Genomic DNA, 15,519 nt, shown 5'->3' with positions numbered 1-15,519 from the left:
AATTAACTATTTAATTTGATTTTGATAATGTATATCATGATACTATAGGGGGAGTATAGAAAAAAAATATTTTCCATGCTGATAGTTTCTTTTTTACACTATCTGTAGTGTCACTGTCATTAATAGTTACTACATTTTTCATTACCTGTACAAACAGAAATGCTGCCTGCTGAGTTTGCCATTTGGTAGAAATTTGCAGATGAGAAGAATCTGGTTTAATGTCTCCCTACCTGAAAGTTTGCTCATTCTGCTGTCTGTAGGATGTCCTTCCTTTCTTTAAAATTACAGAAATGTGGGAGAAATGAGTAAATTAGTTTTGATCTTGCTGAGAAATGTATTCATTAACTATTTGCTTTAGCCATATGTCTATATGTTTACAAATCCTGTCTATCATAATATTGCAAGTATGAACTCAGAGTTGAACCCATTTTAGAATACTCTGTTCAGCTATAGTGATCATCATAGTTTGGCTTAGGATTTGCAGAGATCTTTACCACTTCTTTAAAATTAACGTGTTGAATTATAGACAGTACCAAAATCACCCTGGCCAGCTCTTTTTCTTTCTCTATAGCTGAGCAGCTGCAATAGCAATTGCTTTTCTGGAAAAGGAGATGCTAAGTATTTCCAATTTTAAGTCTTCTTTTAGGGGTATTTTTAAATATCCAGAAATGTCACTGAAGTCTCATGAACTTGGTGGGAATTCTAGTTATGACTTCATTTAAGAGTAGGCCTTGTGTTATCTTGTGTTTTCTCCCTCACATTTTGAATATTCCTCATCTGATAAGCAGCTTCCTTGTCCCTGACTTTTTTGAAAGGCAGCAGGTGAGGAACACTTTTTTTCACTTGAGCATCTGCCTTGTTTTATCCTCTGTGAAGTACCTAAGTATTTATTGGCTGTCTTGCAGAAGAGAAGGGAGAGCATGGTGAACATTGTGAAATTTATTAGAAATACAATCCAGTGGAGAAAAATGGTGAGGTACAGATAATAAAGGGATATTAGCTATGGCAAAATTACATAGCTATTGAAGCTTTTAGTGTGCAATTTCCTGTTTGCTTGTTAGCTTAAAATTTTATTTTAAGCTACAGCTTGTATTTCAGAGAAGTGTGAAAGGAAGAGAAGAAAAAAGAATTGTAATAAATGTGAAACCAAACAGGAAGACTGAAAAAAGAGGTTCAGAGGACAGAAAAGGAAGCAGAGTATTGGTTATACAACTACAGTAGGATTAGCTATGACAAACTGCAGAGAGGAGAAAGGAAAGATGCTTGAAGATAAGAAAAGATGACCAAATAGGTCAGGAGTAGAACAACAATCTGAAAACTAAGGAAAGCAAGAAAGAATTAAATAATCCTTAAGGGAATGTAGATGTTAAGAGAAATTTGTTTCATTATATGAATGGTAGTTTGAAATGGGATGACACTCCAAGCTTGGGGAAAAATGTTGATTTAAATGGCCTATTAAAATAATGAAAATTGTGTACTGACTGGGACAGCCAGTGTAAGTGCTATTAAAATCCAGTTAGACAAATACAGGTTTCTTGTGTATATGATCTGAGATTATTCCATATTAACTGTATACCTCAGCAAAGCTTGTTGAGAAATAACTGTGTTTACACTGAATATTTTACAATTTCTTTTCATATTTTGCATTATGATAAAAAGGGGGTCTATTAGGTATGTCAGAATAGGTACACATGATACACAGGGTGTGGCAATTTTGTTCTTGTATCTCCATCTATATTTTGTAAGCTCATTAAATGCGCTCTTGAGAGGAGGCAGAACTGGTGCTGTAATTTTTTGGTTTCCTTTTATTTTGGTGTTCTCTGTTCGTGGTTTACTGCTTTCCTGAGGCATTGTGCTAGACTGGTGGTTGAAAAAGAAATGAGCAATTACCTATGCTTTTCTTTGCCACATTTTCTTATGCCTCTTCAAACGCCTCCAAAACATCTGTTGAACATAACCATGTTGGTTTGTCCCAATTGGTGTGTGTTTTAAAGGAATGCTCTGATATCACGCCAAGTTCTTAGAATTGAGTAGATCTGATTTAAACTGCCTCATCTGGCTCTTAAAGTAATGACTTTCTTACTCATCACTGTCATTCCCTCACAAACAGTGCACACCCATTTCTCTTAAGGCTGCCCACTTGAAACATGCTCCTGTTGAAGTTTAGGTGGCAAAATCTGTGGCCTTGGCTGTTTACTCCTGTTCTCTGTTGATTGGAAAGCTGAGAATTACCATGCACCAGAAAGCAGGTGTGTAGCTCAGGTGGTGTAATTCATTCCTAGCCACAGAGCAAATGAGTTTCTCAGCTGGGTGTACACAATCTCTGTACTTTTATTGTCCTTCACTTGTGAAGCACACTGTTGCAAGGAGAAATGAACTTCAGTAATGTAACAAGAAAAGAGAATGTATTTTAGTGCCTACTTAGCCACTTGACTCCTTTCTCACACTCAAATTCTACTCTATTTGTTTTTTACTTATGTGTTCTTACAGATATGTACATGTAGATATTGTGAATAAGCGTAACAAAATTTTGTTCATATCAAGCTGTAAATCCTATTATACTTTAAAAATATTTTTATTAATAATTAACTTTTCTTTTTGAATTACATTTATTTACAGTGGCTGTGCATGTATTAGTGGTAGGGAAAAATGCAGCTTAATGCTTTTAAACTGCATGTGGCTCTACATGTCAACAGAATCCCCAGCACACTGGGATGCACAGTGTTCTGCTGGTGGCACAGTAGACCTTTTAAATAGAATGTGCAGGTATCATGATAAAATACTTACCTGTTCATGCATAAAGGGAATAGCATCATTGGTTCTGTGAAATGTAAGTGGAGGCTCTAACTGGCCTCAACTCAAGGGCTTTGTTATTCCTACCACACAGGGAGCTTGTGTGCCCAAATGTAGGAGCTCTTGTGCATAAAATTAACTCCTTTGTAAACAATCCATTCTAGTTACCAGAAAGGTCTTAGTTGTACTCCTGGTTTTCATGACCAGGCTGAATTCCCTCCCCGTCTCCAATACCTCAGTCTAAAGTCAACCCAGTCTGGATATAAAATCTCTGCCTGCTTATTAAAAGTAGGCTCTACTGTCTGCTCTGTAAGTAGACTGTACAGACATTAAGGGTTTGTATTTGTGTTCTTTAGGGTTGGGTGTAAACCCTACTGAGATAGATAATGCTGTTCTAGAGGTACCTTTCAGTCTCAAGATCCGTGAGAAAAGGGCTAAGTGGTGGCAATTGCAAATTGTATCATGGAGAGGTCTAATTTGATTATAAAAGGGTGTTGTGAAGCACCCTCAAGTGTAGCAGAGTGCTGGGCATTTGTTTTCTTAAATGTTCTTACTAGAGGATGAAATTTTCCGGAGTCTTTATGCCCCAGGGAAAGACTTGATGATGTTACTTTTTCTCAGAAGGACTTCATTAGGGAAAAGTTAATGTCTGTCATGTTTAAAGAAATAAGTGAATTTACATGATCATTGCATGTGAGCACTGTAAAGTAGGTTGCATGTAGCAAGTATTTCTAGGTATACTTCTGGGAGAAAAAGGAGTTTCATTTCTGAAAAACAAAGGCTATGCCTAATTTTAGCGATATCCCATGTGTCATGCGTTACTAAACTGAGACACGACAGTAGAGGGAAAAGGAAACCAAAAATTGTCATTGATCTTACTGAATCTTTCTGATCTCTTAAATGAAGAAAGGAAAGCTTTGTGATGTTTGACTGTAAAATTTTCATTTCTGAAATAAAAAATGCTAGCAGCAAATATAATTTCACTTTATGTGTTGATTTAAAAATATAACATAATCAACAAAACTGATAGGCAAGCAATGGATTTGTCTTTAAAAATACATGGAAGTTGTGTCCACCAAGCTCGAGTGAAATTGCTCCACAGTAGAACAGTAAGAAAAGAATTTTAAACAACAGCAACTGTTCTACATGTTTATTTCCAATTTACCAGCTTTTTTTTCTCATAGGGAAAAAAATAGAAAAAAATGGGAGGGGAAATTGAATGATAACTTTTTGTCCTGAAAATTTGTTTCTCTTTCTAAGCTCATTCATTTTCATCATGCAACATTTTGTGTTGTATATCTCAGATCAACTTATTTAAAATTAACAATTTTTCAATGAGATGATATTAAAACCTTTGAATACCACTAGGAGAGCTTGCCAGAGAAACCCTTGAGAAAATTCATAATTCCAGATTAATTGCAGGGTTTGCTTTGAATCGAGTAAATAATATATGAACCACACATTGAATGATGAGAATTAAACAAAATACAGAATTCATTCAGTAAGCTCATTACTTCAGTACATTAAATGAGACAGAAGTTCTACAGGGATAAAAAGTCACATAAAAAGACCATCAGAATGTGTTGACGCTGGGATGCCAAGTGAAGGTTGCAAAACAAGCTGTACTGATGACACTCCATTATTTTAGTTGCAGTTTCATTTTTTTAAGGGGATGTTGACATTATAAGGCTCCACTTGTGTTCGCCTTTTGTTAGAAGATACCTCGTGAAGGATTCATTACCCATTCTGTGAAGTAGCTTAAAGGTCTTCACGTGAAAATCATTGCTGAGTTCAAAATAGTTTTTAGTTATGACTAATGGAATCACATCCTTTCTTACAACTTTTTATGTATGTACATGGGTCACAGGCATCATAAGTAATTGTGCTGTATTCAGGAGTTTTGCAGAGTTTTTCCTTATTTTTGTCATGTTTTATTGCTTGGATATGGGATGTATTTTGCTTTTGATCAGGCTTTTTTGCTGTCCCTTGGGTCATGTTGGTATATTGGTGGTATAATCTGTGATAGTTACGAACTCACTACCTCGTGTGACTGCTGTCCACAATGCCAACAGAGAGCAATGGGAAGAAAATGTAAATCAATATGCAAGTGAAATGTTAGAAATTGAAGTCAGCGATTTGTCTCTTTGTAGTGAAAATCTAAAGTTACTCAGTAACAGAGCTGTAAAGATCTAAACCTGTGCACCATTTGAAAGTGTTTGCTTATAATGTTCTTACACAGACTGGGAAGCAATTTTATATCTTTGGAGTGTGAATTTATTTTCAAACAGTTGGGAAGAAAAGGATGCTAGACCTTCGTCTCTAAATAATATTCAAAAGCTTAATTTTTCTACTGTCATCAACCTTACAAACGTCTTGCTGACCAGAGCCGTCCAAGAAAAAAAAAAAAAAGAAGAGAAGCAATATTCTGATACGGACACTGTTTTGAAATGGAAAGTTCAGCATTTAGTATCCATTATTCAGAAAAAGAAATAAAAATAGTTTGGGTTTATGTATTTTTAGGTAATTTCAAAGACAATTTTAGTTGAGTGTAAAGTGTCTTGTTATATGGCAGGGGAGCAAGGGGAACATCACTTTCCTTTCTGAATTGTTTCTTTTTTCATTGTGTACAAGTCATACAGCATTGTCAGGCATTCTGAGCATGTGATGCTATTCCCTATGCTGTTGATACTGCAGTTCCTTGAGTTTGCATGAGTTTTTGTCTTTCCTTAAATAACAAAGTGTTTGAAAAATAATGTTAGACTTTGCTCCGCTAGTACCCTTGAGAAATTTCTTTGCAGTCATAATTCTCTATTTGAATTTGAGCATGAAGTTTATTATTTGAATATTAAGAAGTTCTGTATGAGTACTACAGTGTAAAAGTTGTATGTCCCTCATGTTACTGTGTTTTACTGATGCTTGTTCAGAGTATTAAAAATTGAACATCTGTGGTGGATTAAGTTGTAAAACAAAAAGTCTTTCAACAAGCAGTAAACTGTATATCAAGTGTGGAAATAAGCCGTGTTTAAAATTGTTTTAACTTTTTCTACAGAGCACACCTGCAACATCGTTACCAACAGTTCAAGTACAGGGCCAGCAGATGAATTTGCAGCCACCTTCATACACTGCAGCAAGTCAACAGGCAGAGCAAATGAAAAAACCTGGACAGAACTTCATGTGTCTGTGGCAATCTTGTAAAAAGTAAATGGCTCCCTTATTTACCTTTTACTGATATGTAACAAATGCTTGTATATAAAAGGTGATTCTGTAAGCTCCATCCATTCTGTTTCCTTAAGTTACCTTATATTTTGGCAGTAGGGAAAACTGAAAAGTGTTGAGGAAATTGAATGAGATGGGGGAAGGCAGGATGCTTAACTACTCTCAGTTATACTTCAAAGCATAAGATGAGTATTATGTGACTTTCTTGTAGTATATTGATTCTTCAGTAACAAAAAATAGTTGTGTAGTTTAAGTTTAAAAGAATTGCCATCTCTGAAGCTTGTTCTCTGTGTTACGAATATAAGAATAGTTTCCTGTACTGTAGTTGCAAATCAAGTCTTGATATTTTCTTGTGTTTCCAGTTTTGCAAGAGCAGGGTGTTGCACTTCAATGTCCTGGTCACAGTCTTATTTAGCTTATGACTAATTTTGTCAATTATACCATTTGTGTGCCAGAGTATGCCATTGTCATGAAAGGAAGTAAAAAGAAACTGGGCCTTAAGACTAGACGGCTGGGATTTAATTTTTTTTAAATTTGCTGCTGTTGTTCTTAAGAGAGGAGTGAACTAGCAAAAATTTAGATGCAGGCTTATAATAACTTGATACAGCTCTTACTAAAAGTTTGTGTATCTTGACACTGATTTTTAAAATAACTTAGGTTTGTGAATATGCTTGGTTTCTGGGTAAGGGCAGAGAATGGTGGAAAAAAAGGTAGTTGTTAAATAGCCACTTTGAAAACTGGAGACAAATTGTGAGAAAAATTGTATAACATACAGGATGGTATGAAAAAGAATGAGAGACGTCATCACTGTAGGATGACAAAGGGAGCATAAAGCTGACTTGACAAAAAGCTGGTGGGAAATTTTAAAAATTGATATGAAAAGATGGAGAAGTTTAACTGTTTGGAACTGATAGTGAAAATAAGTCATTCAAACAGAAATACAGGAATACTGAATGACAGTATGAAACCCCTAAAGGTGTAATTTCTTTTTTTTTCCCATTCCGTGCAAACATAATTCTGAGATCATTCAGTCGATGTAAGACATAGAGATCTGTCAACTTTTTAAATCATTACACTATTTTCACTTTTAAAATGATTTTTTTTTTCTTTAATAGGTGACACTTCCTTATGTAAGATTTATATGTAAGGCTTTACTTACTCTGTAATTTCCTCCCTTACTATTAATAAATAGAACCGTAGAACCATAGTGTGCTAGCTGCGCAGTAGATGCATTAACTCGTGCTTAGGTACAGGTGGGTGGCATTGAGGTTGAAATGAAGGGCTGGGCAGTGTCACAGCAGAAACCTTGCCAGCTTATAACATGTCAGAGAATTTGCTGAGCTACAGTTTTGAAGTATAACTCACCAACTTCATTCCATGTCTAAGGTTACGTAAGATGAACTGTGTTGGAGCAGGAGGAAGAACACTACTATTAAATTACCTTATATTAACAGTCTTTTTGTAGTTTGTCCTAAAATACTGCTCCAGGAGCTTTACCTGAGACTGAAGTTAAGGGCTGCAAGGTCATTGATCTCTATATTTTACTCACCATCTAGTGTGTTATTTCTGTTCCTTTTGTTTATCTGGCTGTTACTGTACTGCTTTTTGTTCATGGTTAAATTTCATTCTTCTCAAAAGCTTTCTGAGATTTTTGAATTAATAGATTTTAGTTCACATGACACACAGCTTTTGTTTGTATGCTGTCACCTTTGAAATGTTATTTCAGTCCCAGCCTAAGAACAGTTTAGATAAACATTACACTTGATGTTTTCTCTGTGATGAAGAGAGAACCAAAATGTTAAGTTACCATTTTCCTCAAATATATATTGTTTATTCATAGTCCTTGAGCAGCCTGATTAAAAACAGGTGTATCAAATCTCCTGTGGGCTTCCTGGTTCTGTTAGACATAAAGAAAAATCTTGAATTGCCACCTGTTCTTTTTGTATTTATAGCTTTCAATCTTAGCTGTTTTTATTCAGTAGTTTAAGTGGGAAACAAGAAGATCCTTTTGAGTGGGTCATTTGTCTGTGTGAACTTCACTTCTTGGTTTCATTCTCGATTGCTTAACGTTTTTTTCTTAGAATTAAGCAGGCAGTTATAATACTGGGGATTTTTGTGTTATCTGTAGCTCACTGGAAAGATATGACAGGAGGCACATTTGAAAGAGTAATTAAGTAATTTTCACTTGTTTCTCTATGCATGTTCATTAGTTTAATTCTCAAAAAATACTGGCATTATGTTTTCCTTCAAAGATGCAATGCAGAAGTGAGTGAAGGCCTTAAACATTTTATTGTGAAGCAGGTTAAATGTGAGTAAAAAAAAAAATTAGTATGTTCATTTCCTGCTGACTAATTTGGCTGCTCCAGTCAACAACATTCCAGTGGTGTGTGTTGGTGGTTCGGTTTGGGTTTTTTTAGAACTGAATTAGAAAACATTAGACCAAGATTTGAAATGCCACAGATTTAGTAGTGTCTAAAGACTACAATGAGATGAGGCTGAATTATGCAAATAGTTGAAATGATGGGCCTCTGGCAGATGTGCTCAGATTTAATATCTGAAGTGGAAATAAAATTCTAAAAGGTGTCAGTCAACACATTACTTTGCATTAAGGATTTAACAGAAAGTAGGTGTTTTCCTTTGAACTTCAGCTGTCTGCAAGTACTGCTAATTGTATGCAACTTAATTTAAAAGCTACTGTTTTGTTTCACAGGTGGGCAGATGTCTGCTCTTGAATTGCTTTGTATTTAAAAAGTAAATTGAAAATGCTATTGAATCTCCAGTGCCTGTCAAGTCAGCTATTATTGTTCTGTTCAGCAGTTGAACAGAACCATGGATGAATTAAGTGTGGAAACAAGAGTCTAGACTGAACTGACCATATTGTCAGTATGTAAGCTTGTTTTTATTACTATAGTTAGGTGTTTCTTTAAGGAAAAATAGTTTTTTCTCTGCAAAATGGTAGTAAGTTTGAATCTTTTTAGATCAGTGATTGAAGTGTATAACACTGAATATATTAAACAATGAATGAGCCAACATAGCTGAAATACCTTTATTTTTCTGAAGCTTTGCCACATTGAATGAAATATTTTGCACTGTATTTTGGATTTCAGCTGGGCCATGAAATTTGTTTTATCTGTGCCAGAAAATATTCATAAAATGGTTAGTGCCAGGCTTAAGTTGATTCCCCTTTATTGTGGAAAGATATCTTTCTGTCCTCTGAAACACCCACTGTTAAGCCAGTGCAGATGTAAAACATTCTGTTTTCATTTCCTACTATGGGTTTATCTGGACCAACAGCAAAAAGCAGGTATTTCTCCTTCTCAGCTTCCCTTCAGTAAGAGGTAACTGCTATGTAAAAGATGAATGCTTTTAAAGAGAGTAGTATTTATTGCCAGTGCAGAAGGTAATTGCTGTATTACAGGTGGTTGCTGCAGTGGCACTCAATTTATAACTTGTCTGTGGGTGAAATTAGCTCTTTGATGCCTTTATAGTGTTCAGGTATCAGTGTCTGTACACTTACATGTGGACATCAGTTGCAAGTATGTGTGCATAATGGACACTACTGAAATGAGTAGTGGAAGGAGGTGGCTGGATCAAAGCACTCACTGATCTGCTCTTCAGAAGCTGAGAGTGTGTGAGGGCAGCTGGTGGCAATGACTTCCCAAATGGCAGCAGATAGGTTACTAGACCTCTTCAGCTCAAGCATAAAGTGGATGTTGATGAAGTGGGTTAGTTGTATTCAAGAGAATTTTGAGCAGCTAAATCTTTCAGCCATTTTTTCTCTGTTGGAATAAGGGGCTTAATTTGTAACATCTGAGATACATAAGGTGTATATATAGGCTAAAAAAACCCCAATGCTTTGAGTAATTTACTATTTTCATACCATGTTTTTTGAAATGCAGCAATTCTCTTTTACCAGCTTATATATTTTACAATAGCACTTCATTTGTCTGCATGAGATTGGAGGTAGCCTAGGTTGCAGCAGTATGCATTGGTGGAGCTTGCAGTCTTGAGAAATACAGGTCAGGTAAGGAGTAAAATCAGGCTCTTGAACTTTAAGGACACAGACTTCCAGCTGTCCAGGGAAATTGTTTGTGGGATCTTTGGGAACAAAGTAGTGGAAGAGAGCTGGCAAAACTGGAACTGAACCTGGCAAGATACACAAAGAATAACAGGAAGGGCTTGTACAGCTACATTAATCAGAAAAGGAGGGTCAAAGGAGGTGTACTCTTGCTGGTGAACAGGTAAGAACAAACAGACCCAGCATGGCTTCACCAAGGGAAAATCCTGCCTGACCAATGTGTGGCTTTCTGTGAGGTAGTAACTAAGTCAGAGGATTAAGGGGAGGGCTGCAGATGTCATTTATCTGGACTTCTGTAAAGTCTTTGACGTTGTCCCGCACAACATCCCTCTTTTTAAATTGAAGGGAGAGGGATTTGGTGCATAGACTGTTGGAAGGATTAGGTTGGACAGTCACATCCAGAAGGGAGCGATCAATGGCTGAGTCTGAGGGACTCTGTGGTGTCCATCATGGATCTGCACTGGGACCAGTGTTACTTAATATTCTAATTCATGACAGGGATGAAGGGATCAAGTAATTTTGCAGATGGCACTGAGCTGAGTGATGTAGTTGGCACATCTGAAGCACAGGATGCCATCTAAAAGGGACCTGGACAGGCTTGAGCAGTGGGCCTGTGGGAATCTCATGAGGTTTAACAAGGTCTAGCATGGGGACAGGGTGGCACCTGGATGGGGGATGAGCAGATCAGAGCAGCCCTGCTGAGGACTCGGGGTGCTGCTGGAGGAGAGGCTGGACATGACTGGCTTCCTGTGCTGTAAGCACGCACTGCTGGGTCAAGGGAGGTGATTCTGCCCATCTACTCTGTTCCAGTGACACCCCACCTGAAGTGCTGCATCCAGCTCTGGGGTCCCCAGAACAGGAAGGACATGGACCTGCTGGAACAAGTCCAGAGGAGGGGTACCAAGTTGATCAGACTTAAATAAGTTCTGAGTCTGCCAGTCAAGAAGGAAAATGGGAAAAGGAATATGAGAGATTCTATTCTACTAATATATTCTATATTTTTATATATAAATATATTTATATATTATGTAAACCTCATCTCATTTAGCTGTTCATAGTTTATTGCTGTATTTTGCTTGTATTGCAGAGAATGGGTCTATTGGAATTAACATGCATTATTTCTTTGGTGAATTGTAAGTAGAAAATAGAACTATGATATTTCAATCAGATTTGGAAAAATCATATTGACATTTATTGGTAGCTCACTGGTAATATGTGTACCTGGTTTTTCCCTTCAAAATTTTGCAACTTCCCATTTATCAATGCATGTCTCAATTCAGAAAAAAAATAGGTTAACCACTATGAGTTGATATTTGTACCTCACCATTAACTGGGGGGAAAAAAATTAATTCCTCTCCCCTCTTTTTGTAGGTGGTTTCAGACACCATCACAGGTTTTCTATCATGCAGCAACCGAACATGGAGGAAAAGATGTCTACCCAGGGCAGTGCTTGTGGGAGGGATGTGAACCTTTCCAGCGGCAGAGGTTTTCCTTCATTACCCATTTACAGGTGCAAATTTTCTTTCACATATTACTTCAGAAAACAGTAGAAATTTAATGGTACATTTCCACACACCATTCTTACTGTCTCTTTTCCCCAAACAGGATAAGCACTGTTCCAGAGATGCTTTGCTTGCAGGATTAAAGCAAGATGAACATGGACAAGCAGGAAATCAGAAGCCTTCCAATAAGTAAGAGACTTGAACCTCATTAACAGTAGAGAAAATAAGAGAATTAGAAATTATTGACAAAATTTATTTGTAACTTGGCTTATCAGGTGAAACTCTGCATATGTAAGAATCTGTAATCAGTTTTGAGGTCTGTTCTTGTAAGGCAAAAAGGACAAAGGGGGAGTAGATTTTGATGTAGTTGCAGTTATCTTTTTTAAAAAAAACCCAGATAATTCTTTAAAGTATATGTGTCAACACTCTATGATGAACATAGTTCTCAACACATTCTCCTATTTTTCTGCCGACTGGACAGCATTTTATAACTTCCCGTGTAACAGGGGAGTGCTTGTAATACAAATGGAAAGTTATTTATTGTGTACAGTTTGCGACACAGCTGAGATGGATTGTCTTGTAACTTGCTGTATTCCTTCCAGTTTTGTGGTCTAAATTTGGGCTGATTTGATCCAGGGACTGCTGTAATAAACTTTCCTTTAAACAAGCAAGAAAGATAAATGATAAAGACTCCTCAGAGTCTTCTGATTTTATGTTGCTATCTGAAATCAGTCTTGGCTCTTCTCTTTCCCAGAATGATTTTGACCATCTGGAATTAATATTGGAAAGTGCAAACCCATTGGTGTGAGGTTTTGGGGCTGGCTGTGTTAATAGTGGAGTTGTTCAAGGTTCAGTCACTTGTGTAAGTGTGTTAAGGCCCTGACCTTCGTTAGTAAATGACTGGAACCACTTTAGGTGTAATTGTACGGTCCCAGCAGACTTTTGCAGTTCTGTTCTGTGGCTTATAAAACTGCTACCAAGCAGCTGGAGGCAGCAGAGGAAGTCAGGTTATGAAAACTGAGAAATTTAGTTTGAGAGTCCTTTTATTTTTTAATATAGAAGACCATCTTAACACAGTCTTATGATTGCTTTATGGGGCTTTGTTTCATTCAACTGAGCAACACTCATATTTTAGAAAACCCCAAAAAGAAGAATTATGGTAATGTAATCTGAAATACTTGGTAAGTGGGAAGTGTAGGGCTGGCACCATCTACTAGCATGATGTGTTCTTAACTCTGCTTTTTTACAATGTTCCATCACACAGATAACACATTGCAGTAGCTGTGTGTCCTCACAAGCTTCTTTTAAATTGGCAGAGGTACTCATAGGAGAAAAACAGTTCATATATCCCCCTTAGTTCTAAAAATAGGCAAGATTCCCTAATTAGGTCAGATTCAGAAAGCAGGAATTTACACGCATAACCAGTTCTTGCTAAAATGCTGAAACTGCAATATCACAAGATACCAAGGATGTGATTTCAAAACACAAATTGAAACGAGAACATTGCTCTAAATAGGATGTTTTGTGTCTTCAGAAGATGTGCAGATGTGGTGCATAGGGACCTGATTTAGTGGTGGATGTGGCAGTGGTTAATATTTAGGACTTGGTGATCCTGGAAGTGTTTTCCAGCCTAAATGATTTTATGATTCTGTTTTGACTCTCCATGGCATCCCTTATTGCTTCTCATGGCTGTACATTGCTTATGGTGAGAGAACTAGCTTTAGTTTTTTTGTTAGATTACATGGTAAATCAATTTATTTTAAAAAAGAAAAGTTCACAAACCTAAAAGAGTGTGCTTGCCACATGAGTGGAATCTATTTGCCTTGCTGTCAGTTGAACACCAGTACAGGAGGTGGGCTGGAACAAAAGGAAGAGATGAGACATCTCTCATCAAGCACTCCCAGCAGTCAATACACTTCCCTATCTTGTGAAAACTTAAAGGTTCCCTTTCTGTTACTTTTACTCTCCTCCCTTAACAAACAGGAAGATTTTAGTGAAGTGTAGTGTGTCCCCCACATTACCTTACAGCACTGCCCCAGAGTTCTGTTTGCACAGCTGAAAAGAGCATCTGGCAGCTACATGACGGAGACAAGACTTGGTAATTTGCTTTCCTGAATCAATGACTTGTCAGATGAAACCCTAAGATCACTCCAGCAACTCACCTCAAACTGTCTTATAGGTTCATGTTTGAAAACTGTCTTACAAGGTCTTGGCTTAATTTACTTTTTTCTGAGTCCCAGAAGTGTGTCAGATATATCAGCTCACAGCCATAGTCCCTATCATTAAACTCTTGGAGAGCTGAAGCAACTTTAAAAGACCTGGTACTGAGACAAAGCATGTTTAAGTCCTCAGCTTTTAGGCGTTTTTAGGTGAACTTTCTTCGCTTAATCCCTCACTATTTAGTAAAAATTACACCTACCTCAGTGACTTCAGATGGTGAGTGTTGCCAGTGCTAGAAGTAAAACAGAACACAATGTAGGAGATGAGGGCCCATTCCCTAATCAGCCTTTCTGTCTGTCATAACACCATAAGCACTTGAAAAAAATCTGTAATGGCTTTTCTAGAACCATTTAGGCAATGTAAAGCTGCATTGCAGAATTGGTTTTACCCCTTAATTCTGTATTTCTTTTTTTTTTTCAAGTTTTATTATTTTAACTCTTCCCCTTCTGGTTTTCAGAAGTAGCTGAACATTGCATTCTGGAAGGTCAGGTAGCACTAGCAGTTTAACTGTATGTTGACTCTAGCTTAATGCATTGGAATCCTTTTGGATTCAAGGTAATTTTTTTTTCCTTGTTACCACTGAAACAAAGGTGAATATTCTTATTCTGTGGGAGTGGGGCAGGAGATTACTTTAAATCCCAACATAAATGGTAAGGTTTGAAGTTAAGTTGATAATACAATTAAAGAAATGAGAGAAATCTAGATACTTGCCCAGAGACACAAGTCAGTTCACTTGATGTGTCGATAACTTTTTATCAATTTCTTTTTTCTTCAAAATTAAAAAGAGAAGATAATTTTTAATATCTTCCTAATTTATTGCAGTTGTCCCTTTTTCAATATTTCTAGAATCAAGGCAATAGTAATTCAACTTTCTAAAATATGATATGATAACTGTTGAAGAGAGACATTCAGAACAGCCTCCATTGATGCTGCTCAATACGAGGAAAACAAAAATGTTACAGAAGTTAAAAGTTAAGACAATAATTCTTTTACTGTGGTACTCGGTCTTCTATAAACACATCATTGCCCACCAGTTTCTTAATTCAGCCCCTGCCATTCTCCTTTTACTTCATAAAACCTTTTATTTATTTCATATATTATATGTTTTATTTGATATGGTTTTATATTGTACCTATTATTTCTATTTGGGGAGAATGACAGGGTGATTATGAGCCAAGATGTTAGGTAGCAGTCTGTCTGTTACTACAGTAACCCAGTTTTTAGCTGTGCTTCCTTGGTGTTTGAACCTCAAATTACTAAGCAAGTCTCTATAAAGAGATTCTTAGAATATTCACTTGCAGTATAAGATACCTAAATACAACTCTTTACAGGCTTTCATTAAAAAAAATAGAACATTTACATTTGAGTTATGCTACATTTACAAGTAAGCACTTACTTACACTTCTTAACCAGATTCTACTAGGGTATTAAAAGACTTCATAATAATATTGTTCAAAATATTGAAGTGTGGTGATATTTTTCACCACTAATACTAATTGTTTTTTTGGATGGCATTATGAGTCTCAATCATTAAGTGAAGTTGCCTATTTATACATTCTGAACTCTGATGGCATGAGTAATTTCCAAGTTTTTGCATGAAATGCAGCTTTGACTTCAGGGTTAATACTGAAAATTGAGAAATTGCTATTGCTATGTTTGTTACACCCTGCTTAATTTATTAATCTCAGTCTAAAAGCTGAAGTAACAGGT

At 36.5% G+C, this 15,519-nt stretch overlaps 1 protein-coding gene across 1 annotated transcript in view; it reads left to right on the top strand.

Moving 5' to 3' along the window:
• Positions 1 to 15,519, top strand: part of ARID2 (AT-rich interaction domain 2) — an 88,586-nt gene that overhangs the window by 72,195 nt on the left and 872 nt on the right. The window contains exons 16-18 of the mRNA XM_033057978.2: positions 5,843 to 5,991; positions 11,459 to 11,597; positions 11,693 to 11,778. Coding sequence (XP_032913869.2) covers positions 5,843 to 5,991; positions 11,459 to 11,597; positions 11,693 to 11,778 — 374 coding nt within the window. The remainder of the gene's footprint in view (positions 1 to 5,842; positions 5,992 to 11,458; positions 11,598 to 11,692; positions 11,779 to 15,519) is intronic.

This window comes from Catharus ustulatus, chromosome 4 (genome assembly GCF_009819885.2).
Source record: "Catharus ustulatus isolate bCatUst1 chromosome 4, bCatUst1.pri.v2, whole genome shotgun sequence".
Lineage (NCBI taxonomy): Eukaryota > Metazoa > Chordata > Aves > Passeriformes > Turdidae > Catharus > Catharus ustulatus.
This window is presented reverse-complemented; position numbering and strand designations above follow the sequence as displayed.